Here is a 27,081-nt window from a genome sequence, read left to right as displayed (position 1 = left end):
TCCAACATGAAAGCCAGCTGTTCATTTTTAAAGTGTTCTAGGTTTAGGAAGCCACATTGCCCTTTGAATCTCTAGGTGGATTTTCGTTCATTCCTGGTGTGACCATACCTCACTTGAAGAAAATGAGAAGAGTACCATATATACCAGTTTAGGAAGCCACATTGCCCTTTGAATCTCTAGGTGGGTTTTGGTTCATTCCTGGTGTGACCATACCTCACTTGAAGAAAATGAGAAGAGTACTATATATACTAAGGTTTGTGTAAAATTAAAATCAAGATTTTATTCCAAAATGGTACTCTTTATTCACCTGTTAATTGTAATAATGGGACCATGAAATCCTAATTTCTTCAGTTTTAAGTGTCAGTGACAAATATCCAAGATGGTTCTGTTATGCAAAGTTTAAAAAAAAAAAACCAAACAAACAAAAATCAGCATGTGGAATGTTATTGATTTACCAAGTGTTTAACATGGAGAGGACAGTAATGGCTACTAGTTGCAGTTGGGCAAATTCCCTAAGAATTAAAAAAAAAAAAAAAAATCTAGACATGAGTGTCAGCAGGCTTTTGTGCCCAAGGAACCAAGTTACCTTACCCAAACTATTCTATAACATTTCATAATTATTTACCACTCTGATGCTGATTTTTCTGATCATAAAATAGGTCATTATGATAGCAATTGACAAGAAAAATTCATAATTAATTGCATAATTATGGTATTTGAGGTTGCCTCTGTAGTGCATCTTTCTCTTGCATGATTTGGCTCCAAATGTAATTAGCACATCGTGATCTCATAATAGGCTTAAGTTTCGAGTTTGGTATTTTTCCATACAGTCATTTTAGCTCTAGACTGTCCTCAATAAACTGTGACACACACACACACACACACACACACACACACACAGACAGACAGACAGACAGACAGACAGACAGACACACACCCACCCACCCCCATCATCAAGATAATGATGTTTTCCGTATCAGGGGACCCTAAAACATCGACATCCATCAAAAACTAGAGATTGAAATGTTTGACAAATCTAAAACTTTTGCTCTTCCCCATACACTATATGTTGTTTTTTGGGCCTAAGCAAAAATTGATTTTTCTAAATGGTGGTTATTTCATTTCTAGGAGATGAGTTTCATGACCTCCATTAATTGCCACATAACATCACTACTATTGTATATAGACCATGAGATCAGCAAATTTTGGTCTTGCGTGTGTTTTTTTCTTTTTTTTTAAGGCCCGGAGTGAATTTATCATGTTTGCTTTATATCTATAATTACTCCACATTTTTTTCAATATGAACATTTTTTTTGTTTGTTGGGCAGTGGTTTCTTAAAAGGAGTGATCGGGGTGGGGCGCACCTTGCTATGAATGCAAGGTGTCAAGTAGTCAATAAAAAAAATTATTTCAAAAGGAAAAAAAATAATCATGGTACTGTGGCTTGGCAACATTATTGTCAACAGCCAAGCTTATAGGCCTTCTGCAGAAGAAAACTCTGCTTGCAGTCTGAATGATAGAAGCAGTAGTTAAGCTATTAGGCAGAAAATTGGTGCAAATTGAGAGAGGATGCTCTGGCAGCAACCGTGAGCAGCAGACCACTCAACAGCTTAATCTCTGCCCCCGGGTAGCTTTTTCACAATAAAGAATGACACCTTGTCAGTAACTACATATGTGACAGGCTACATTTCACTTCTGTAGACTACTTACTTTTTTTTCCCCCCTCAATATGTACAAAAGTGTGGTACATTGAAGAATGCATTTAGTAGGTTGTTGCATGCAAATGTTTATTTAATGTTTTTTGAGAAGTACATTTTCCATGGTTTTAGGGATTCTGTGGTATGGTTCTGTGGTTTCCTGTTTTTAGGAATAAACAGACAATCATGTTACATTTGTATGTTCTTCATTCTTACTAAACTGTACGGTAAAAATTGATTTATTAGTAAATTGACAGTTATTTCTTTTTGAACACCAAGCTAAAGTTATGCACAGGTATAGTACAGAGTCGCACACTGAGCAGGCGGTAAGAACTTGAACGTTTAATAAATCCTGCAGGTGTGACCATTAGCTTGATAAATAAGCACAGTGATAGCATGAAATGGTTATTCAAACATAATGTTGTATATTACCTTTCACAATGAGTACCCTTACTTGGCAATTTACAAGATACATTTACAGCATAGTACATTATCCCCCGAGTGTCGCATTATATTAAGACAGCAATGTTGCAAACCTCACTCATCAAATGATAAAATTAAAAAAAATATCCGCTGCTTTGGTCAGATAGTAAAAAGAATGTTGTGGTAATAAACCATGCACACTGCCTGGCAGAAAATTGGTGCAGATTTCATTCCTGTTGTGCCCATACCTCACTAGAAGAAAATGAGAAGGGTACAAACATTTGTATGTATTTTTATGCCTTTTTTACCATCTAGGTAATTGTTTCATTCCACATAAGACGTTTTCATTGCTCTGTATTTAAAGATTACAAAATTCACAGCAAATTTCAAGATCCCTTGGTTATGTTCACTGTCATTCCAACTTCTGCTTTTCTTACGCACTTCAATGCTTTAACCTGTAGTGATGTTGGATAGAGGCATGCATCATTGAAGAAGGAATGCTTATAACTTGTCTTTAGACTTTTTGGATGGATACCTGTGCTTATTTAAATTTGCCACATTTGCTAATTTTGGTATCTGGAAGTCATTGTAGTGAACAATTCCTGCATAGACCTGAAATTGCATTTGAAATTGGGGAATCACCAGTACAGCTACTGTTAAAGGTGTGCTGTGTATTATTTTTCTTTTTCTCAGCAGGTCCTTTCATCTTCCTGCACAACCCAAAAAGCGTCCTCCTTCAACTGTATTGTTTATTTAAAAGAGCTCTATAGTAGTGTTTACATGAAAGGCATCCTGTAAAAATGAGCTTCATATAATGCCAAGCTTACTTATTTGTTAACAATTGACAGAACATCACATTTTATCTTGTGATGCAACAACTTTCACACATAGAACCACTTACTTGTTCTTTAGCAGTATCTCATAACGGTTCTGATTGAACTGAATACAATTTCTTTGACATGAAGACAGTCTCTAAAAAAGGTAGGCTTCTGGACAGTTGAAAATGTATTGTAGAAAAAATTGACATTCACTATTATCCTGGCATCTTACTTATGAAGCTGTAAGCAACTGGTTTGTATGCCTAAGATGCAAAAAGTACTAGACAAGAGTGATGTACTGATCCACTGGTCACTAGCACCAAGAATGGTAGTTTCCTTATGAATTTTCCTTGTTAATTGTTAGGGATGTTCCAATCAGATTTTTTTTTTTTTTGGCTGATATCGATCACGTTTTTTTTTTTTTTTTTCTTTTTTTTTTTCAAGCTCCTACATAACCAGATGCCTAGAACCTTGTGTTCTATATTAAAGTGTTATTTTTGGTATTTTTATAGTTAAACTATAGAACACAGGTGTTAACGGATTATTTTTTATTAACAAAATGAAGTTCTATATGCTTATTGTTTAGAAGTGTTGATCAGTGAACTTCGCCAAAGTGGTATTAGCGGCGAATTTGCTGTGTTCGTATTCACCCATGTTGAATTATTTACTGATAATTCTGCCAGTTTAGGAGATTTTTTTTTTTTAAATACCAGCACCCCAGCCAGCCCCATAATGTTTTGCAAGGCCAGTGTGCTGTGCTCTGGAGCTGTAACAGCCAACATTGATGAGACCACCTCCCCAGTATGTAATGCTGTGAGACGAGTTATCTTTGCTTGTAGCCAGATGTGCAGGTCAATCTTCAAGTTCCACATCAACATAAGAGAAGGTGGCACATGCCCTATGCATTCATAATAATTAACCATATGGCACAGCAAGAGTGAAACAAACTTTGAAGGAGCCTGATGTGCGCTGTGGTAGAAATTTAACATCTTATTAAAAAAAGAAACATCCTATAACAGGACAAATCGGTTATCAGGCAGAATAAAAGCTGTTCATGGTAACTTTTAATTACTCCTCGGAAAAACCTTTGAGTTGAGCCACCACCCTTGAACTTTCTGTGCATTTAACAATTGTCCATTCTGGTGGTTTTACAGGACATCTGTTGATTTCTTAGTCATCTTTCAATACATTTTGTATTGTATTTGACATGCCACTTTGAGTTTTCTGCCTTTTAAAAGACCTACATATTTTTTCTGACTTTTAACTACAATTTTCAGCATTTCTGTTTAGTTTTGATGAAAAATATGATTGCGCGTCTCTGACAGTGTTCTATCTTCTTTAATCTCACCAAGACACGGTGGTTGCCACTGCTGCCGCACAGCTCAGGTCACCTTTCTGGCCACAATAATCAGTCCAGTATAATTAGCAGGTGTTTCCCTAGCCCTCAGGTACACTTTAAAGACAACTTCAACATTTTAGTCCATTCAGTTCTTCCCCACCGACTTTAATGCAGTTCACCAAGTTTGGCGAATATTGTGTACATTCCCTTGATTTCGGGGAACTCATCCCTATTGTTCAGTAACCATAAAAATATTAAATTTCATTAAAATTAGTAATGAAATATGTGCAAAATATGTACCTATATTACATATGGTATTAAAGGAAATAAAATCCTTTTTTTAATTCCAAGCTGTCATATTGGTTTTTTTTTCTGTAATGTATCTGAAATGAAGGCTTAATTTTTATATATATATATATATATATATATATATATATATATATATAAAAAAATAAGACTTTTCAAAAATGTAACTCAGTATATGGATTGACAATGCAGGTTTCCATGTTACATAACCCTTTCAGTACTAGAACATATATTTAAGTTTCCATATTTTCTTAATTATTGTACTCAAATGATGAAGTGAGTGTAAAATGTTGTTGGTGGTGTTTACTCTGAAGGCTTGTTGCATTGTGCAGCAAGCTATATTTTATGCTTCACAGGGATGTTTAATCCTGGGGAAGACTCTACTAATTTGAAGCCTGCATGGTGGCTTCATATAATTTGCAGATTCATTTCTAGTTCCATATATTAGTCATCTGACAGCTCTCCAAGCGTTTCATATTTCTTTCATGTGACTTTATTACAAAAATCTAATTTGCCATATTGCTGCCAGCAGCTAGCTTCACTGCTGCTCTTTGTTAGAGTGTTGTTTACAGTAAAGCAGTATTTTTTTGCAACCACTTTTCAGAATTGTCAGGCTGTCATCTGTTTGAACAGAATCAAAAGGTGTATACCCATAGTGCATCACATTTAACAGTTAGTACATTTAAAGTCAAATTACAATGTTATTACCTTGTACGTGTTATGACCTACCTAAAAAAAAAAAAATCCTGTGATTTGAAAGAACATGGTTTTGTTTTTTGTAAAGTGGAGGTATGAATTTTGTCTAAACACTTTTATGTGCTTCTTCCCTTTGCAGTAACGGCACTCCTAGCAAGATGAATGGCGCACTAGAGCACTCTGATCAGCCAGACCCTGATGCCATTAAGATGTTTGTCGGACAGATCCCCCGGTCGTGGTCAGAAAAGGAACTAAAGGAGCTGTTTGAACCATATGGGGCAGTCTACCAGATTAATATCCTACGGGATCGCAGTCAGAATCCACCTCAAAGTAAAGGTAAAGCCACTGTTGTGAGTTTCTGTGTTATCTGCCACTTTCACATGCTACTTACTGTAGTTGCACTTCCTCTTGCAGAGCCATGATTCAGTCAGATCATACTTTGTGCATGAGTAAGACTGAAGCTTAACTATCAACATCTGCTGCTTATTTAGTTGTGTGGCACATTTAAGGTGTTAATCGATAACAGATGCTGCTATGGGGTTTTCAAAGAGATCTGCCTGTTACATCACTTTTTTTTTATACATATCTCTAATAGCATTGTAGAGGTCTGATTGATGTTCACAGCATTGTATTCTGTGATAGAATAGGTGGATCTACTCAGTATTTTTGTTGTATGTAATATTTCATTCCTTCTGTCAGATTTTTCTTTTCCACACATTACCTAAAGAGGACACAAACTGTTGAGTTTCCCAGGTTATGCAAGTTTTTCCATTCACAGTTTTCTCTATTTTTCTTGGTTAGTTTCATATAATTATGCTTCTTATCTCATCAAGTTTGTGAAAACCCTCTATTAATAAAAATATGCTTTTGTTTTCTTTAATTTTCTTGCATTTTAGTAGTTTTTTTAGTAGTTATGTGTTTTATATAAACTTTCTTCTCCAAAGCAACTTGTACAAATATTCTGCAGTTTATGCCTATGTTTTGATCAACATGTCTGATGAACAGCCCGATGCTTTAAAAACATGGTTTTCATGGTGGAAAATATCAATCATAGTAAAAAAAAAAAAAAAAACTTGTGCAACTGCAAGTTCCATTAATCCAGATGTTTAACTCCATATTACATTCTACAAACTCTTGAAAGAATATTGAATGTGTCCTTAATATAGATCTTTATAATATGATGAGGAACCTGTATGCATTCTGTTGTTACTTATTTAATAGTAATATACTTCTTTTAAATTAGTTTTTTTCTGTCATTGTCTTTTGCATCAGTACTCTAACACAATTATCAATGAAGAATTGATGATAATTATCAGTGTGAAACCTGTACTATATTAAAGGAGTTGCTAGCTGGATGCTTAATTATAGGCCCTGCATGTAATTATGCCAAAGGGGCAGTGCTTCTTCATATGACGTGCTGCCATCTACTGTGATACATTTTCGAAAAGTGGAAATTATCATGTGCAAGTCCATTCCTGTGACTTTCTTAGGGTGTACTCACACTAAACATGTTTGCTCTGTACCTTGCCCAATCCCCCACTCCCCCCGCCCTCTAATCTCGTAACTGGCCTTCACCCACAGTGCGCTTAACATTCTGGGCCCAGGCATGCTTTCATTTTGACCATGCAACTTCATGTAAAGCCAAAACAAGATCTGAACATGGAGTCACAGCATACATGTCAAAATGATTTTATTATTTTGTGGTTGTTTTAGAGTCACGTTGAACGTGATAATGCTCTACCCTCTTACAGATTTATTGAGTGTGGAACGCAGCATTTTGGTGTTAATTGTGCTGCGAGAAAATTTTTACAGTGACAAATGATGTTAAGGGAGGAATTTGCAGCTTTTCTTGCCACCTGTAATTCATGTTCATAAGAATAGTAAGGTGAGAATAAAAGCCTGCTTTTAACTCAAATGATATTGAATGAAATGAGAATTGCACTACCTGACTTGCCACATCATTGATGTCATGTCTGTTTTCCTTGCTCGGTCATATTTAGCAGTCATACTCTTCCTAAATGCTACTAAATGATGCTCGGGCCCACCTCTTCAAAGCGGGCCAGAGCAAGGTACGGTTGGCCTGGCATGGAGCAATCATACTAGTCAAACGAACTAGACTTTGCGGAGTTACATGCGGACAGACCTCCTCGAGCACAGATAGAATCGCTAGTGTGAGTACACCCTAAATTAGTGAACAATTTCTGCTATTAATTGCCTTGTTTTTCAAGGCCAAATCCTCTAAATTGTTACTTTTTTCCTTAAATGGCAAACAAAAATGAGATGTGAAGTGAGCCAACAAATGACCAACAAAGTTGGGGCCTTAAGCTCCAACCAATTCCACTCCAACTCAGGGCTCCAGATGGTGACTAAAATGGTCGCCAATGCAACTTGATTTTCTATTTTGCGACTTTTTTTCATTCCAGTCGCCAGTGGCGACTCTCTCTCTCTCTCTCTCTCTCTCTCTCTCTCTCTCTCTCTCTCTCTCAATCTCTCAATCTAAGAAAAGTTTTAAATTTAAAGCGGCAGAAACGGCTTTTAATTATGTGCGAACACTCTCAGCCTGTGTCTGCCTTTCCTATCACACTATCACGTGATTAAAGCCAAACCGAAGCGAGGCATCATCTGACACGCCCACTCTGCTTCAAACGTCATCTCACTAACTGCTGCGGATAGGGATCTGAAATAGAAGAGAATCGGGCCACGACTACTCCTCGAATTCTGTCCTAACTTTCCATGTAGCACGCGAAATGGCCAAACGAAAAATTTCCGACTTTTTCTCAATGCCCACTCGTCCAAATCCTGCCTTGTCTACTTCTGAACGAACCGAAGATAATTCAGTCAGTGGGTTATCTGAGGTACAGCCACCGGCGTCCGGAAATGTACAGTTATTAAAGGATGACAACTCCGTCCTGTTAGCAAAGTCTTCTGCGCCCGCGGCTCCGACGCCTGGAAGACCGTTTAAAGCGGCTTGGTTACGGTATGACAAGGGAAAGATGTATTGCGGCTTTTGTGCACAAGCCAGACAAGAAATTGCTGGTAAAGGAGCAGAGTTAGGATGCACAGTACGAAACCCATCAGCAGTAAAAACTCGGCTCTGGTTGCCACACATTTATCGGGCACTCTGTTTTTCTCCATTCAAACTATGCAAAAGGTCAGGGGCAGTACACTGCTGTGCATCATCATATGGAGCACCTTGCAGTCATGTCCAAAAACATAGACATAAAGGGAAGAGCCAAACACATTGTTCAGCAAATGGAAAGCCCGTCTTTCGTTGCCTTTTGTCACTTTTTACATGACCTTTTTTCAGAGGTCTCAAAGCTGGGCCTTACACTTCAAAAAAATTCTCATATACTTCCTCAGGCAGTTGCTGCAATTGTGGGCTGTGTGGTAACAATTAAAGGATTGAAGGAAAATGCTTGAGAGAAGGGAAGCTGCAGGAATTCTTACAGCACATAGGTTCTCAGCCTGAAGGTTCAGTGCAACAGGAAGGGCCATCAACAAGCAGGAGTGAGAGGGCTGCAAGTAGACACACAGTTATAACCTTCCGAAATGTTAATTTGAAAGGCCCCCAAAATCAGGCTACATTCAGAAATGATGTAAAGGCCACAATTGAAAAAAGTTGGCATTACTGTTAAAGAATTAGAGATCAGGTTTGCAAACATAATGTCAAGTGTTACACAGCATGGACATGCAAAGGGATCAGAAATCATCAAGTCATTTTCAGTGTTTTGTCATGATGCATGGCCAGAGGACATTGATAGCTATGGCAAGTGTGAGATAGACACACTTGTTAAATGGTACAGAGAGCTCTTATCAAACAATGACTGTGATGTCACAGCTGTGCAGAAGGAATGGCTAATGTTGAAAATATTAGTGAAGGGTCAGTTTATGGATAAGACTTATGGTGACCTACAGACAGTGATGCTAAGCAAGGAGCCGTTCTGTACAGATTTTAAAAATCTGCTTCAGTTAGTCGAAATAATGCTGGTGCTTCCGATATCTGCAGCTCAGTGCGAGCGAGGATTTTCAACAACAACGTTTATTTATATAGCACATTTTCATACAAAAAGTAGCTCAAAGTGCTTTATATAATGAAGAAAAGAAAAATAACAGACAAAATAAGAAATTTAAAATAAGACAACATTAGTTAACCTAGAAAAGGAGTAAGGTTCGATGGCCAGGGTGGACAGAAAAAACAAAAAAACTCCAGAAGGCTGGAGAAAAAAATAAAATCTGTAGGGGTTCCAGGCCACGAGACCGCCCAGTCCCCTCTGGGCATTCTACCCAACATAAATGAAATAGTCCTGTTTGTAGTTAGGGTTCTCACGGAATCACTTGATGCTGATGGTCATACAGACTTCTGGCTTTTAATCCATCCATCATTGTTGGAACATCATGGTACTTTGAGGACACCAAAAGGACACCGGAAAAGGAAACAGAAGAGAGAGTAGGGGTTAGTACAGATTTTAGAGTCACCATGAGTAGTTATTATAATGAATTGGATATACAGAGTATCAGGATTTAATTTACAGTGAAGTTATGAGAAGGCCATGTTAAAGTAATGTGTTTTCAGTAGTTTTTTGAAAGTGCTCCACTGTATTAGCCTGGCGAATTCCTATTGGCAGGCTATTCCAGATTTTAGGTGCATAACAGCAGAAGGCCGCCTCACCACTTCTTTTAAGTTTTGCTCTTGTAATTCTAAGGAGACACTCAGTTGATGATCTGAGGTTACGATTTGGAATATAAGACGTCAGACATTCCGATATATAAGATGGGGCGAGATTATTTAAGGCTTTATAAACCATAAGCAGAATTTTAAATTCAATCCTGAATGACACAGGTAACCAGTGTAGTGACATCAAAACTGGAGAGATGTGCTCGGATTTTCTTTTCCTGGTTAGGGTTCTAGCAGCTGCATTCTGCACTAGTTGCAAACGGTTTGTCTTTTTTTGGGTAGTCCTGAGAGGAGTGCGTTACAGTAATCTAGTCGACTGAAAACAAACGCGTGAACTAATTTCTCAGCATCTTTCAATGATATAAGAGGTCTAACTTTTGCTATGTTTAAGTGAAAAAATGCTGTCCTAGTGATCTGATTAATATGCGATTTAAAATTTAGATTACAGTCAACAGTTACCCTAAGCTTTTTACCTCCGTTTTGACTTTTAATCCTAATGTATCCAGTTTATTTCTAATAGCCTCATTGTATCCATTATTGCCAATCACTAAGATTTCAGTTTTCTCTTTATTTAACTTGAGAAAGTTACTATTCATCCATTCTGAGATACAAGTTAGACATTGTGTTAGTGAATCAAGAGAATCTGGGTCATCAGGTACAATTGATAAATACAGCTGTGTGTCATCAGCATATCTGTGGTAGCTCACGTTGTGCCCTGAGATAATCTGACCTAATGGAAGCATTTAGATTGAGAAGAGCAGCGGACCCAGGATAGAGCCTTGTGGAACACCATATAGGATATCATGTGTCTTTGAGTTGTAATTACCACAACTAACAAAGAATTTTCTCCCCGCCAGGTAGGAGTCAAACCAATTTAAGACACTGCCAGAGAGGCCCACACATTGACTAAGGCGATTTCTAAGAATATTATGATCAATGGTGTCAAATGCGGCACTCAGATCTAAGAGGATGAGAACAGATAAATGGCCTCTATTTGCATTTACCCGCAAATCATTTACTACTTTAACAAGTGCAGTTTCTGTGCTGTGATTTGTTCTAAAACCTGACTGAAATTTATCAAGAATAGCATGTTCATTGAGTGGTCATTTAACTGCATAATAACTGCCTTCTCTAGAACTTTACTTAAGAAAGGCAGGTTAGAGATGGGTCTAAAATTTTCAAGAGCAGAGGGGTCGAGATTATTTTTCTTAAGTAGGGGTTTAACTACAGCAGCATTAAGACAGTCTGGGAAGACCCCCATATCTAATGACAAATTTACTATGTCAAGAACATTATCAATTAGCACGCTTCAATTCAGCACAAAACAGAATAAAATCAAAAGTGCGCAACTCCCTAAGTGTAGAAACACTGGAAGACTTGGTAACGATCAGTACAGAGGGCCCTGAACTTTTTGACCCAGAGCCCAGTGTAAAGCACTGGTTGTCAGCCAGCAAAAAAAAGCGCAGACCAAAGTATACTGGCTGGCCTAATGATGCTGACATTGTAATGGTTAGTGACAGTGAACTTGAAGAGTAATTAATTTCTTTATATTTGTACACTCATTGCGAAATGATTATTTCAGAAATGATTATTTATAATGTTTGTTATTGTGTTAATTCTTGTGTTATTATGTGTAAGACATTTTCAGTGTTTGTATTTGTAGTGTTCCTTACACATGTTGTGTATAAGACTCTGGACTTGAAGTATTGCTTATTAGTAAACATTTGCACAGTTCACATTTATGTGTCATTTATTCTTCTGTTGTTATTATCTATAAGACCTTGCAGAGGACACTAGTAGGCAGGTCAAATAGCTCAGATAGGAGAAAGGAAAGGCAGTGTGAGGTAGACCGAAGAAACAAATAAACAATACAAGTAAATATTATTTGTTTATTTCACATTTGGCATGCGGTAGAGATTATGGCTCCCAAAAAAAGCATTTGGCTCCTAAATATTTTGGATTTAGGAGCCAATAGCGCCCAAATTTTTTTTTCTGTATGGAGCCCTGTAACTAGTTTCTTAATTAGAAACCATTTATTTTTGTTAAATAAACACATTGTTTAATTGCATGGCTTATTGAGGCTCGTATTTTGCCACACCAGCCATTCCCAAAACTACTGATCTTTTTTTCTAAGACCATTGAGAAAATGTTTTGTAGACCTGAACAGATCAACATTACTGAGATTTTCATTTTTTTTCCCCCAAATATTGTTTGATGGACACTGCATAGCTGGTCATGTGTTGCCTCATGTTGCATCTCATTATTCTCTGGCTGCTAATCAAGTAAAGAAGAAACAATTAAAGGGTCTAATTCTTAAAAGGCAAGTCAATTAAAATTAGCTAAAGAAGTTAATTAGCAGCAAAAATTGGTCATAAATTAAGAAAAGGGATAGAATGAAAACCTACAGCCACTGTAGCCCTCTAGGATCAGAGTTGAACACGCCTATTATATAAAGTAAGACAGTTTGCTGCTTTAGAGTATTTGCCAAAAAAGGAAAATTATTTCTTTTTGAAAGGTATTAATGACCTGGCTGCTTGGCTGTTATGTGGCAGCATCTGCTTGTAGCTGTTAGAAAAATTAACAGTATGGCTGGCTGTCTTGCTTATAAGAAGTGTGGCTTTTTGTAACTTAAAGACACAGTGACTCTTTGGACTTTGCTTGGAGTAAACCATTGCAAAATTAAAGCTCAATTCAATGTATAGACATGCAAGTTCATTATGAATATGTTTGCTGAATATGCTCATTTAGCCTGAGACATGAATGCTTAACATCAGTTAACTAAGGTTGCCATAAAAACTCTGTATTGCTGTATTTCTGCTATAATAGAAATGTGAAAATGAGGTATCTGCTACTTTAAAAATCTTAATCATATTGTTGCCTTTAGTATGAAATAGCTGCACTCTTCTGCATTATTCCTGCTTTCATTTTCACAGGTGATCCTACTCAACCTTGAATGGCTGGTTTTTCTTTACACAGCAGTAACAGTCTTTTTACTTAAAGGTCAATGCGTGTGATCGCATTGCAGTGGACTTGAGCCTTTTTCCTCTTGCAGTTTTCATTTTGTCTCCACATTTAGCGAATTATTAAATAAACTGGGTAGATTGAAGAATAATATTGAATTTTTAAAATTTTTTGGTAGTTCCCAGAATTTTAAATGATTTCTGCTTTTAACAGAATCCAGAAATAAATGTTAGTGTGCAGTCATCTACACAAAAAGCTTACATTTGTGTTGTAGCTTTTGATACCATCTGCTGTGCCACCGTGTTATTTTAATCTAAAATGCTGACCGCTCCAAGCTCAGACTGTTGTCAATAGTGATTAGGAAAAAACTTACTGTGTGTACTTGGTTTAAAAAATGATATTCCTAAATAGGAGGGAAGCTTATAGCATATTTTAGGAATATCTGCAAAAACAACCGATGGTTTGTTAAACTTTGTGACTCTGCTGCATTTTTCTATGTATGTTTAATTTTTTTTATGTGAGACTTGTCCTTTTAAGTATTGGGTTTCTTCTAGGTTAGCCTTTTTATTTAGACTTTTTATGTAATGCAAACATGAAGCTGGTACTTTTGCAATAATTTGAGATGTTCTACATTCTTTATTTAATAAAAACTAACCAATTCCAGTTTTCTAGATAGATCAGTAAACTGTTTGCGTCCCCATCATGCACAAACCTTATGGTGCCACGGTGTATGATAACTTAGGGTATGTTCAGATCCATAGCTTATACCCAAATGTGCAGCAACAGAGAAAAATATAATTGGTCGGTCTTGTTTGCTGTAGGCATTTTAAATGTTAGTGTGGGCTTGTGTGTGAGATGTTGATGGTCAACCAGATTGAGCTTCGTCAAGTACAATTCTTACCACTTTAAACCTTTCTGCCCATTTATAAACTCTTCATTGAGTTATGCTGTTTTTCATTTCCGTACTGATCCAAAATCCTTCTGTGAATTTCAGCAGGTTTCACTCCCTCTTCCCAAAGAAACCTCAGGATAGCTGAAGTTTTGATAAGAATTTTGTGGTGAAACTTAACTTTTAAATAAATACTCAAGGCCTGGATTGTATAAGGCCTGGAGTGTACAGGCTCTGAACAGGTGCAATGGGTTGATTGTGGTTCTTAGTTGATTGTGCATTCATATGCAAATGTGACCTGGTTAGTCAAGTGTCTCACACTTCAGAGTGGGTGGAGGACAGCATGTGCATCCAGTTGGGGTGATAAAAGGAGCCTGCACAATAGAAAGGAGAGCACAGTGAAAAGAGACGAAAATGGGAGGACCATGAGCGAGCACAGTGTCAAGTGCCTGAGAGAAGGGAGGTGAAGCTGTCAGTAGCCCAGCAGAACAGTGAAAAAGCTGTGCTCTAAGGGTAGATCAACCCCACAGATTTAATGGAGTACCGTTTATGATGATGGTGGTAGAGTCCTTCTTAGAGATCCAAGGGACATCTTGAGGGCAAGAAGAAAGATGAAAGAACAGCCCACTCTGAGCTGTCTGGTAGACACCCACACATGCAGCCAAGATTGGGGTCGAATAGGTGGATCTCAGCTACTGGTATGTCCACCAGCTGAGCGAGCCATGGGGTAATCAGGGGACTGCAGATAGAAAGTTGCATTGGGCTTAAAGAATGGGAGAAAGATCAAGGACCTGATGACTGTGTTGTTTTATCCTGATTTTATCTTTGGATTATTGAGTTTTTAACTCATGAACTACTCACTGATTTTATGGATTATTTAATGAACATCATTTTTATGCACTGCACTTTAGAACACTGTTTGTTGGTAGCATTTAATAAAAGCCCTTTGCACATTTGCACCAACCACTTGTTGACTGTTTCCTCATGTGCCCTGCTCATCTCAGTTTGTCACTATCGATGATTCTTGGTTTAAGAGTATCCTGGATGCACCCAGGGAGAGTCGAGCTCAGCCGGACCATCACAACAGCACTTTGTTCAACAATGGTGCAATCGCACAGAAAAGCATCGATGTTTATTTGACCTTGGCTTCAGCTAAATTAATGGTAGAGTGGTTGTGTTGTGCGTGTTCAAATTACTTATAAGCCATTATGAACATGTTGTATTGTATCAGCTTCTGACCATTGTGGACACCACGTAATTTTCAAATTGCCTTTACTTTTTGATTTTCCTTTGCATTATATTTTACACAGTTGGTTTATCGCACATATAAATTTAGAAACATGCATCAAGCAGCTTTGTGAAAACTAAAGAAAAAAATTTCAGTATAGTAGTCTGTTCACTTTCTGCTTTGTTTTTGTTATTTTAGAAGTGTCTTTCTTGTGAACAATGGATTCCCAGAATTTTTAAAAAATGTTTATTGGAAAATTCGCAATAAATAAATTGGCACTAGTTTTGTATATACAGTGTATATATTGCCAGCTATTTTTTATTGCCTTTTTCTTCACTCATATGATTCTCTAAAAACTGTTTCTCAGTTATTGGGACAAGCAGTTTAAACTGTATACTACTAGATTAAATCTTATCTTCACTAATAATAATAATGCATTTTTATATAGCGCTTCATAGAGCACGAGAAGAGATAAATACAGGGTATTTAAAGCAATAAAAAGAAAAAAAATTAACAAGAGTAAAATGCTAAATTCACTACTAAAAGAAAGTCTGAATAAATAACATAATTTGTGATATAACACACACACACACAAATTATCCTGAGCATCTGGACAAAGAGATAAACTGAAAGAAGCATCAGAATATTAGGTTAAGTTGAATGCCTTACTAAACAGATGAATTTTTAGTTGTTTTTATTAAAAAAAAATAAATAAATAATTGAGTCAGCTGATCTTATTAATTTCGGGAGGTAATTCTAATGTCTGCACAGTACAGCTGAAAACCCCGTCACCCATAGAGTGCAGGTTGGTGTGGGGCACAACAAGATTGCCAGAATCCGAGGACCTTAGTTGGGCGAACAGGAGCATATTGGAGAAGGTCACTGATGTAGTCCGGCGTAAGGCCATTTTAAAGCTTTGTAGGCTATTAATAGAATTTTAAATTCCATCCTGTAAGAAATAGGGAGCCAGTGGAGTTGAAGGAGGATGGGCGTTGTGCTCACTGATGCTAGTTTAAGGATCCTTGCAGCAGAGTTTAGAATTAACTGGAGCTGTGATATAAGATTTGAAGGGGCACCTGGTAGTAAGGAGTTAAAATAAGCAATGCGGGATGTGTTAAAAGCATGGACAAGTTTCTCAGCATTACAAAAGGAGAGGAATGAGCGAATGCTGGATATGTTACGGAAGTGTAAATAAGGAAGTTTCTTAAATGTGGTTTATGTGGGTGGAATAAGAAATGGAGGAATCAAAAATGACACCAAGATTCCATGCATTAGAAGAAGGTGTGATGAGATCACCATCAAAGTGACTGAAAAAGAGTTAATTTTCTTAAGTTGCGATTTAGTTCCAATTTGCAGGAGTTCAGTTTTGTTGCAATTTAATTAATTAAAAAGACAAGTTGTGAACTGAGAAAGATCTGAAGTTTTGCTTTTAACATTGAAATAAAGTCAGATAAAATGTGCATAAAAATGAAAACTCAGTCCAAAACTACAAATAATATGGACAAGTTCTCCTGCGGATAAGTTGGGTCTTGATTTTACAATATACTTACTGGTATTTTATAATGTCGGTCATATAAATCGAATGCGGAAAACTCATGCTATTGGTACAAGAGATTGATATGCTAACGCCCACCTGAGAGAGTAGCCACGGCGCACACTGCCTTTTTTTTTTCTAAGTGGGTACGACAATTGCGCTGTATCAGCACATGCTTCTAACCTCTCTCTCTCTCTCTCTCTCTGTCTTGTGCCTAAGTGACCACACGGTAATACCCGAACTATTCTGAAACCACGTTGCCACTGTTTTTTGTTTTTTGTATCTCACACCCTCATACACCTTTATCGTAAGAGCATCTCTTTCTACGATGGAGCGTTTGATCAGGAAAAAAAAAATATGAAGCTGGTTTTAAAATAAAAGAAATTGGTAACTGCTCTGCTGTAACAAAATTTGTTGCGTCTGAGAAACTGGTGCGAAATTGGAAGTGGCAAGAAGATGTTTAAAAAAATAATAAATTCAGTGTCGCATTTTTGAACAGGTGTATAAGTTGGGGTCTGATTTTATGATCAATTTTTCAGGTTTCAAGACCCAACTTGTATGTGAGTATATACGGTAGATACACAAGAGCAGAGGGCTGAGCACAGAGCTCTGAGGGACTCCTTACACTCCTGGGGCTGAACTGGACCTGCTGTTGCCAAGACTAACATAACTGACTAATAGGCAAGAGTTTAACATTAACCACTGGAAGGCAGTGCCAGAGATACCCAGAATGTTTTCCATAATGGACATGCCGCGCTGAGGTCTAACAGAATTAATATGCTGGTTTGTACAGAGTCTGCTGTCATAAGCAAATCATCATTTACTCGAAGCAGAGCAGTTTCACATCTGTACTGTGCTCTGAAACTGGACAGAAAAGGTTCCATCGGTTTATTAGAAGTTAAGTAATTGGTGAGTTGGGAGGCTACAACATGCTCAAGAACTTTTGACAGAAAAGGTTAGTGAGAGAGAGCCCAAAAATTAAGATTGTCAGAATCAAGAACAGACTTTTTTTTAACATTGGGGATATGGAAGCCATTTTAAAAGTGGCTGGTAGAAAGCGAGTGTCAAGGGATGTGTTTTTTGTAACAGGCATGAAGGCAGGATATAAGAATTGTGGTGGAAATGGGGTCCTGTCCACAAATAGTCAGCCTCATCTTATAAAGCAGGTCGTTAACAAATGCTGATGTTACTGGTGCAAATTTTGAAAAGGAGCTGAATGGAGTGGGACGACAGTGAAAGATATAAATGAATCATGGATTTATGTTAGTTTTATTACTTAGATCTTTATTATTGTAAAAATAGAGGAATTTTTCACAGACTTCAGAAGTGGAGGTAATTGAGCCAGATGCAGGTTGAAGTAGTTTATTAACTACAGAGAACAAAACCCTTGGGTTATCATGGCCACTTTCTGTTATTCTGTTCTAATGTATGTTCTTGCGTGCAGTTAATGCTTCTCTGTAAGCCCTTTTGTGGTCAGAGAAATCCTGGATATGCACAGTGAGGCCAGTCTTGCGTGATGAAGCGTAATTCTGAATTATACCATGGAGCTAAGCGCTTAAAAGAAACTTCCTTATGTTTTAAAGGAGCTGTTTTATCTAGTGCTGAATGAAGGGCTGAATTATAGTAGTCAACAAGACTATCAAGTGATGATGGAATAAGGGAAGACTGGAAAAGATGAGAGAGAGATCCAGCAAGGATAGAGAGATATTTTTAAGGTTTCTGAAACAAATTAGACATTTACAGGTAAGAGGAGGGAGAGGCAATGAGACAGTGAAAAGTACTGCTTTATGATCAGTGAGTTCCAAATCACTGATATTGGGTGTAGTGTTGCAATCGGATAAGCCAGATATGCAGATCAGGTATATATGACCACCAGAGTGGGTAGGAAAATCAACATTTTGCACCAAATCAAAACAATCCAGTAAGGATAGGAATTATTTCCTAGTTTTATATTTAAAAATGTCAATATGGATGTTAAAATTGCCAAGAAGAATGGCTGTCTGGGAAAGGGAACTTAAGTGGGTTAGTAGTTAAATCAGATCAGATTAGAAAGACGCATTGTATTTTGCAGGACCATAAAGAACATTGATTAAGATAGGATCAGATTTCATTATTAGTTTAAGAGCCAGATGCTAGAAATACAATCGACAGTTAATTAGGATTCTTTTGATGTTTAACTCTGATCTAGCAATTACTGCAACCTCCACCCCGACAACCGCCTTTTCTTGAACTGCAGGACCCTGTGTGAAGTGAATGTATCCAGGTGGGGTACCAAGTGCTCTTAACACACCAGTACAAGTATATTATGATGAATGATTCTATATTTACAAGGGGGCTCCGCCCCCTGCTCGCTTCGCTCGCCTACCCCCGGCGTTTTGAACCGTGCCCGCTGGGCAGCCACATGTGAGGATGACGCACGTTTAATACGGAGCGTTCGCCCGTGTCACTCTGGGGCCCCCCACTGTTAATATGGAGGTCCATCTGTACTATTATGCGGTGCATTGTGGACCACTGCGGACCCCGTAGTGTTTCCCGTTTCAGTTTGAATCTCGGTCAGTCGAGCTTTGGTTTTTGAAGCTTTTGAATTCCAGTCTTCATTATCAGTAACCTGCTGTCCATGTGTTTGGCCCCCTTGTTTAACCTGTTTATGATGTCTTACTTTGCTTTCTACTGTCTTTCATTTCTGATCTCGCTTTATTCTGCTTCTGTTTCAATGACACCTGGTCCGTGGTGAATATAATTTCCCTTTTTCGAGTAATAATTTTCATTTATTTGCGATACTGTGATGTTTATCGTACTGTTAATAATACATCACTCTAATGTGATTCACCTATGCTGTATAGGTTAGATGTGTGAGGATGACGTATGTTTAATACGGAGCGTTTGCCCGTGTCACTCTGGGTCTCCCCACTGTTACTACGAAGCTCTTTCCGAACTATTATGCGGTGCATTGTGGAGCATTGCAGACTTTGTAGTGTTTCCCGTTTCACTTCGTGTCACGTTTAGTCGAGCTCTTTCTTTTTGGAGCAGTGCCTGCCTGGTCTGCGGCATTTCAGACGCACGTTGTAGGCGCCCGCGTTCATTAATTATATCCAGGTAGGCGCGTGTTTGTATCTCGGTCACTGGAGCTGTGTTGTGTTGAATCCGTGCCTGCTTTGCCTACGCAGTTTGAGATGCGCATTGTAGGTGTCCACGTTCATTAGATCTGTCCACGCGGGCTCGGTATCGAAGCTGTGTTACTTGTTGAGCTGTTTGGTTTTGGAGCCGAGACAGTTTTGCTTCCGCGGTTTCAGACGTGAGTCAGTACCATCTCGGGTTTGATGTATGAACCTTTGTGGACTCCGTAGGGGGCGTTGACTCCTCTTGTTTTACAATGTCTCCTCCTGCGCTTTCACCACGCATTAGTGCCACTCACAATATGGCGGCGACGCCAGCGCTTTCCGTATTATGTCGGTTTTTATCATGCTGTGTACCTCCGCTGTGTGGTGTGGACGTTTAACTGTCGTTGTTTCTGTCTTTATATTCTGTATCTCGGTGTGCATGTGTTTCGTGCCTAGGTTTTTTTGAAGCTGTTGCATTCCAGTTTTCATCATCTGTAACCCGCTCTGAATGTGTTCGTCCCCGTTCTTTAATCCCTTTATAAAGTTTTACTTTGTTTCCTACTCTGTGTTTTATTTCTGACCTCGCTTTATCCTGCTTGCGGCATGTCAGACGGTTCGTAGTCTTTCTCGTTTTACTCTGGGCAGGGGGGCTTTGTTCTGTAACCTGCTCTCCATGTATTTGTCCCTGTTCTTTAACCTCTTTATGACGTTTTACTTTGTTTCCTACTCTGACGCTTCGTAGTCTCTCCCGTTTTGCTCTGGTGGGGTAGCTTTGTGTGGCACCTACTCACGTGCGTAGTCTCTCCCGTTTCACTCTGGGGGGGGGGGGGGGGGGGCTTTGTGTGGCACTTGCACACTATGTCTTTTGCGTCCACGGGCAGGTCCCTGCGTCCATTTCCGGTTTACCATTCTCGTTTAGTAATATGGATTGTTTTGGTTTTCCTAAGCTGTAGTTACTGTTAACTATTTCCGTGAGAGTTAGATATAGCTACTTTATAGTGCCCAATGTAGATAGCTGCTTCCAGTAAGAGACTTGCAGGCTGAGTACATACAGTCCAAATGGTTGTCTTTAGAACTGAGCTACACCTGTGTCAATCATCAAAGCAGATGTCTGCTCACCTTGCTGCTACTTTTTGAAGACTTTTTAGCTGCTAACCCCTAAAGAAATATGGCATCTTACACTAGGTACTCTTTACACTCTACCTTGTCCCAACCAAATAAATTAAAGATATAGTGTGAAGACTTGTCGTTCTATAATTCTACAAGATACACATATCTTCAGTTGCTTACGTATAGCAATTACATTAATCGGTTTTTGAAAATGTGTATTCACACCCTCTCCTCAGACAAAAAGGAAGAGTTTTAAAATGAGGATCTAGTGCTGATGCTTGTTGACAGTAGTGTTACATAAATAGAACATAAAAGAAAAAATTGGCTATTATGACAACTCCACTAATATGATCTGTGTGGTACAGCTTATTGAAATACTTCATGCTGGCTGCTTTGCGCACATGCTGACTTTGGTATTGCAGGCTACTCTGTAAATTCCAACAATTGCCAATTTGCTTGGCTGGGTGAGGCCCGTGCAAACTTTTTCAGCTGTAGCAATACAGTTAGCCATGTGCTTAAATAGAAGTAACATTTTCTGGACTTCCCAGAACACAAACTTGTGATTCGTGTGGTTACGAGATGGATCACCACATTGGAAATGCTATGAAGGTTTTTGGAACAACAGCCAGCCATCTCAGAAGCTCTGCATACTGTATAGGCAACGAGATTGTTCCCGGTGTGACCGTCATGTATGCCGCTTGTTTGCAACACATCCTCCACAGTTGTCTTGTTTCTAATGTAGTGATATGTGATTCATCACATAGGAATCTGCTGCACTGAATATTCAGTTGTTGCAAGTTAGGGCTACTCTCCCTGCTGACCCGAGAGGCGTGGAGATTGTGACTGCTGCTGCAGGGGGACACAGCCACCTTTCGGAAATCCCCTTTTAAACCGTTTTTTCAAAGGGAAATAAACCCACTCTTACAGCTCCTTTTTGCGGGATCAGCTGCTGGCTTGCCGCATGTCAGCATTTAAAAGACTGAGCTGTGGCCATCCTGAGGTCTCACTCTCCTGTCTCTCTTCCTCCAGACCCTCTCTGCTCTTGTTGCTGCTTCTGAGCCGCTGTACCCCATTGATGAAGAAGTGTGCTATTTTGAGCAGGAGTTTGACAGCTGTTCCTTGTGAGGCCGGATCGCCTCTGAAAGATGCTTGTGTTTATTGCTGTTCAGGCAGATACAAAATTTCTACTCCTTGGAAAACCTTCTGTACTCTCCTATAAAACTTTGTGATCCAAGCTTGACAAGATGCTTTGCTTAAGATATTCATAAAGCCTAAGTACAATAACCTGTTTGCTTTCTGGTTGGTATAACATATTGCGGGTCGAAAACCTGTATCATTTGTCAAAAGGTCTCATTTTCAAGTGGTATAGGGTCTCATATCTTTACAGATAAAAACTACTATAGATTGTTATTTTTTGGGCACAAGACAAATTAAACATGAGGCTGGAGCTACCCGCCATCTCCAGTGTAGATTATTTAGGCTCTGCACTACTTGTTTGGATGTCGACTGAGATTATGTTTATGGGTGATGTTGGTATAAATCATTTCTCAAATTTGTTGTGTTACAACAATATTTAACTTCTTAGCTGCACAGCTTACGTATGGCTTTGCTTTTATCCAGTTCTTTACAGATGCACCGTTTGAATCTGTAGGAAGTCCACACTTATGCTTTAAGTGTCTAAGGCACTGATTTCAGTGGAGAAGGACACACCATTTTATGCTGTCTTATGTAGAGCTAGACCCTTCACATTCTGTTTGAGATAGCGAAGAGCACAGAGAACAGGAGCATTAACGACATCTACTGGATTGGACACCAAAAAATGAAGATAAGCAAAATTCTTCATATAGTAACTGAGCAAGATAGAGATTTACAAGATTTATCTTGAGTGTTTAAGAGTCGATATTAGATTGTTTAAACGAAAACTAACGATTAATTGGAAAATTAATATTTTTACTCAGGCCTAAGTCTGAGCCTGAAGAATTCAGAGCGTCTTGTCTCTGTTTCTGTTAATTTGTTCTGTTAATTTTGCTCTACTTCCTGAAGTCATTTAGGCCAAGGACGAGATCTGATTTCTGCTTGTACTTGCTCATTCAGTCTTTGATATTTACTCATTATGTTTTCATTAATCTATATCCCCACACTCCCCCTAAAGAAATAAACATACAGGCAGCAGATTTAAAAGCACAACCCATGATCTGTTACATATTTCTTATTGTCTGTTTACAGGCAGAAAGAGGATTTCAATATTAGTTGACATGGACACCAGGAGTTAAAAGTATTTTTGAGAACCAGTAACATGAGTATTTTTCTGGTGAATATCATCCCAGACTGCTCTGCAGTACAATTTTTACATATTGATTTAGGTTTTTTTATATGCTTGCTTAAATAACAACAACTCAGTGCAACAGTACTGCAAGTCTGGTATACCATATTTGCCCTGAAACGATGGTGTTTTCCACAAAAATCTCATCCAACAGTGAGGACAAATCTTATCATGTAGAACAAGTATTTTGTTGCTAATGTTTACTCAGGTTAGAATTCAAATCTGAAATTGTTGAAGCATATTGTATGATTTCTTTTATCTTTCACCAAAGCACATTAACATTGTAGCTATGATGACACACAAAACTGAATGACAGAGCTATATTCAGCTGCATATTCAAAAGACAGGTGAGTAGGTTTGCAAACCCACATTATACGTTGTAAATTGTTATGTGTGGACACAGTGGTCAAGTCTGCTAATGACACAGTCAAAAGCAGAGGTGACATTAACTAAGCTGTGGGTTCATAAAATACTATAGTAATAAGTTGCAGTGTCTTTTTTTAATTCAATAAATACATCCCAGACAGCTTAATTGGTTTTGTTGGATCAATGTTCAAATGAAACAGTGAAATAAAGTTGCAGTGGGATTCTTTAAAAAATAATATACAGTACATCCTCTCAAATTCGCTGGGGTTACGTTCCTAGAGCACCCACGAATTATGGATGTGGGTAAAAAAAAATGCCTATTTTTATAGTTTAAACTCTAAATATGCCCCCAAAACACTTTAATTTCATTTCAACCTGAGCTTAATACATTACCTAAAAAAAGACTGTAAAGGTAAACCTGTATACTATACAGTACTGTACTGATATGTCACCCGCAGTGCTAAAATGAAAAATAACGATGTACTGTAATTCATGCAAGCGCGTTTTCATTGCCAGAAGCCTTAGAAGGTGCAGGGCGTTTCAACCCTTAAGCTGCCACATACTTGGGGGTTAATGCATCCCTGGGCACCAAATAATACTTTTTTGCTGCACTTTAAGTAAACGTCTCAATCACAAAGAAAAAGTGAAATTTTAACAGAATGCATTTTTTTTCATGCAAAGAGCATCACAATTACTGCAACACTGATCATTTTACACTCTGCTAATGAACTGTAAAAACTATTTTAAAAAAAACTACTGGAATAATATGTACAAGGTGCAACTGACACCATTGATGAAATTCAGTAAATCACCTAGCCAACTGCGCTTGAACTGGCTGTACGCAAGCACACAGAGGTAAACGCTGACGCTGGCAGGCTAGTGCAGCGGCTCAATCCCAGAGAGAGTGAGGCTGCAGTGCTGCAGGGGCCGACAGTGGTCATGAGCTGGCTGCTCAACGAATGTACGGCACTGGCTGATCAGCTCCAGCATGCTGGTAAATTGCACTGGGAACCAACCTACTGCTGGGAGTTAGCTTCAAATTCTAGTAGAGTACGCTCTCAGATTGGCTACATTCACCATCCCAAGCCGTGCTTTACTCTACGGCTGCTTCCTGTTCTCTCTACAGTGCAGTATTGCCACAAGAAAAGCCATAAATTGTGGAGGATATTTGCGGTTTCCGCTAACAATTATTAATTAGGTTTTAAGGATATATCCGTGAACGACTGATGCCGCGAACCCTGAATCGTGTCTACGCGGGGGTCTACTATGTATGTATGTATAAAATTCAGATTGTACAGCTGTAGTATCTGAACAGCATATATACCAGAAGCTCTGAAAAATTTTGACAGGCTATAATGAAAGCATATATTTAATTAGATATGAATTTTGAAAGTATGCATGTCATTGGAAATTATGGATTTTCATTATTTATATTGTATTGTATCAACGGTGGTAAGAGTGGTAGCAGAACATATTTCTACACAACCTGCTGCTAAATTTTCTGCTTTCAAGAAACACTAAATCCACATTTTCTTTTACTTTTGTTTTATGGGTTGTATGTTGTACTAGTCTTTCAATTTATTTGCTTAAAACAACAAAGAATTAAAAAGTTTATTTGATCTGTTATTGGGTAAATCTAGCAAACATAGCTGAAAGTTTTAAATGCCTTCTTGTTAAGTGCTGCAAATGAACTTACATTTTTGCAATATTGGGAGAATTAGTGGCTTTATTCTTAATTGCATATGTGGATGGCTTTCTTTGTACTCATAAAATGGGGGCTGGATGATTGGTGATTGAGTAAACATTAAGCTAGATGGCTATACTGTTTTGGAGATCTGCTGTTATAGACTGGGCAGAGCAAAAACTGTTTGCACAGGTTCATAACTTGTCTAAAACTGCTATGAGCAGTAATTTCAGATACTCTGTTATTGTGAGGTGAAAAAATCACAGAATGTTAGTCTCTCTGTTGCAAATGATAGTCCATTTTCTCAGCTACAGTCACTTCACATTGAATGAAAAAGAAATTAAAAAGTATTGTCCTCTATTGTCACATATGTGAATTTAATGCAGTTTTAGATCAAATTTGTGGTATAGCGAGTTCTTAAATCAATGCCATATACTTCTGGTTATAAAAAGATATACAGTATGTTCTCTTATTGTATTTGTACATGATGTGCATTACTTATACATCTACTTAACTTAAAAATTAGTATTATACTTGTATTCTTCTTTTAATACTTCCACCTTATTATTTAGACATGAGAAGATGTTACTCAAAATCAAAGCATAAATCAATACGTAAACTAAAAAAAAAAAAAAATTAAATAAATAAAATGTATAACATTGTCCGGTAAGTTGCCAGTCTTCACTACCCATTTCATCAGCCCTACACTTTTGTTGAGTGCAACAGTAATCTATAAGTTTGCTAGTATACAGCTGGTATTAAATTGGCAATATATAACTGCCATTTCTCTCCACTGTCTCCTTTTGTCAGTTTTTGTTCCACTAACTTGCATATGAAAGAGCTGCAAGCAGCAGGATATTGCTTTTAAAAGTTTAGAGCATTTTGTCTCAAATTTATTTTTATGTGTGGTGATTTGCTTCAGCTGCTACTACCTTGCTTTAAGTCGCTGGGTATCATCTACTTGCACTCCCCTGAGCAATAATAGACCAAGGATTTTGTTTTTAAGCTCCACTGCTAAATATTTTAGTCTATCTTAAACACCAGGAAGTTGTGTATTTCATACTGTGAATGTATACGACCTGTGGAAGTCACCTGTAGATCACATATGGCTGACAATGCTGATTGGGCTTTACACTAAATAAAAGCTTGAAAAACAACAGGTAAATGTTGCCTAGCCTCTGTCAACTGTTGTTACTTCTGTTGGGAGTCCTTCAATTTCTCCTAACATAATATCTTACATGCTGTGCAAGTGGTTGGCAAATTGAACAGTAATGGCAATAACAGACTCTTCATTTCCTCTATGGTGCCAAATAACTCTCATTTTCTTTTGAGCATGTTAGTTTGAAAAAATCAGTTCTGTCTTTTATGTATAATGAAAAAAGTAAAGTTTACATTTGTGGGGTTTGGAGTAATTTTTGATGGGTATCCTGGCCAAACCGTAAACAGTCTGGCTTTTCTACAGAATCACCTGTGTTTTTATTGCTTCTTTCTTATTATTTTCACATTCAATCATGGAGAGCTATGTTATCTATTGTTTAGGTGATGCAATCTTGTAAACCAAAGATGATTTTATGTTGGAGTCACAGTTCAGGCATCCAACATGCTGTAAATAACAGGAAGCAAGTCAATGGCAAGCAATCAAAATTTAAGGTACAAAAGCTGCACATTCAGGGAATCTTTAACTGAGTTATGGGACTTGTGTCTATCCCTGCACAAATCAGAGAAAATGAAGCGTGGGAAGTATAGGACCCTTTAGTGTATACAAATAGGACAAAATATAATTTTTATATAAGAAACTGATAGTCAAGTAAGATTTACATCTAAGAAGGCCAAATAACTGTCCAAAGACTTCTGTTCTGCTTTTTTTTTTTGCCTTTTACAGCAGCTTAAAGTTGTATTCCATGAAGTCGGCTTATCCTTTAAGATAGTTT

General features: G+C 37.9%; 1 protein-coding gene across 10 annotated transcripts in view; it reads left to right on the top strand.

The window, feature by feature from the left end:
- celf2 (cugbp, Elav-like family member 2) overlaps positions 1 to 27,081 on the top strand; it is a 549,771-nt gene that overhangs the window by 306,925 nt on the left and 215,765 nt on the right. For all 10 annotated transcript variants that reach the window (XM_028813890.2, XM_051935886.1, XM_028813929.2 and 7 more), the window contains one exon: positions 5,419 to 5,615. In XM_028813890.2, coding sequence (XP_028669723.1) covers positions 5,419 to 5,615 — 197 coding nt within the window. The remainder of the gene's footprint in view (positions 1 to 5,418; positions 5,616 to 27,081) is intronic.

This window comes from Erpetoichthys calabaricus, chromosome 1 (genome assembly GCF_900747795.2).
Source record: "Erpetoichthys calabaricus chromosome 1, fErpCal1.3, whole genome shotgun sequence".
Classification (NCBI taxonomy): Eukaryota; Metazoa; Chordata; class Cladistia; order Polypteriformes; family Polypteridae; genus Erpetoichthys; species Erpetoichthys calabaricus.
The sequence above is the reverse complement of the archived record's forward strand: the minus strand, read 5'-3'. Positions and strand labels throughout refer to the sequence as shown.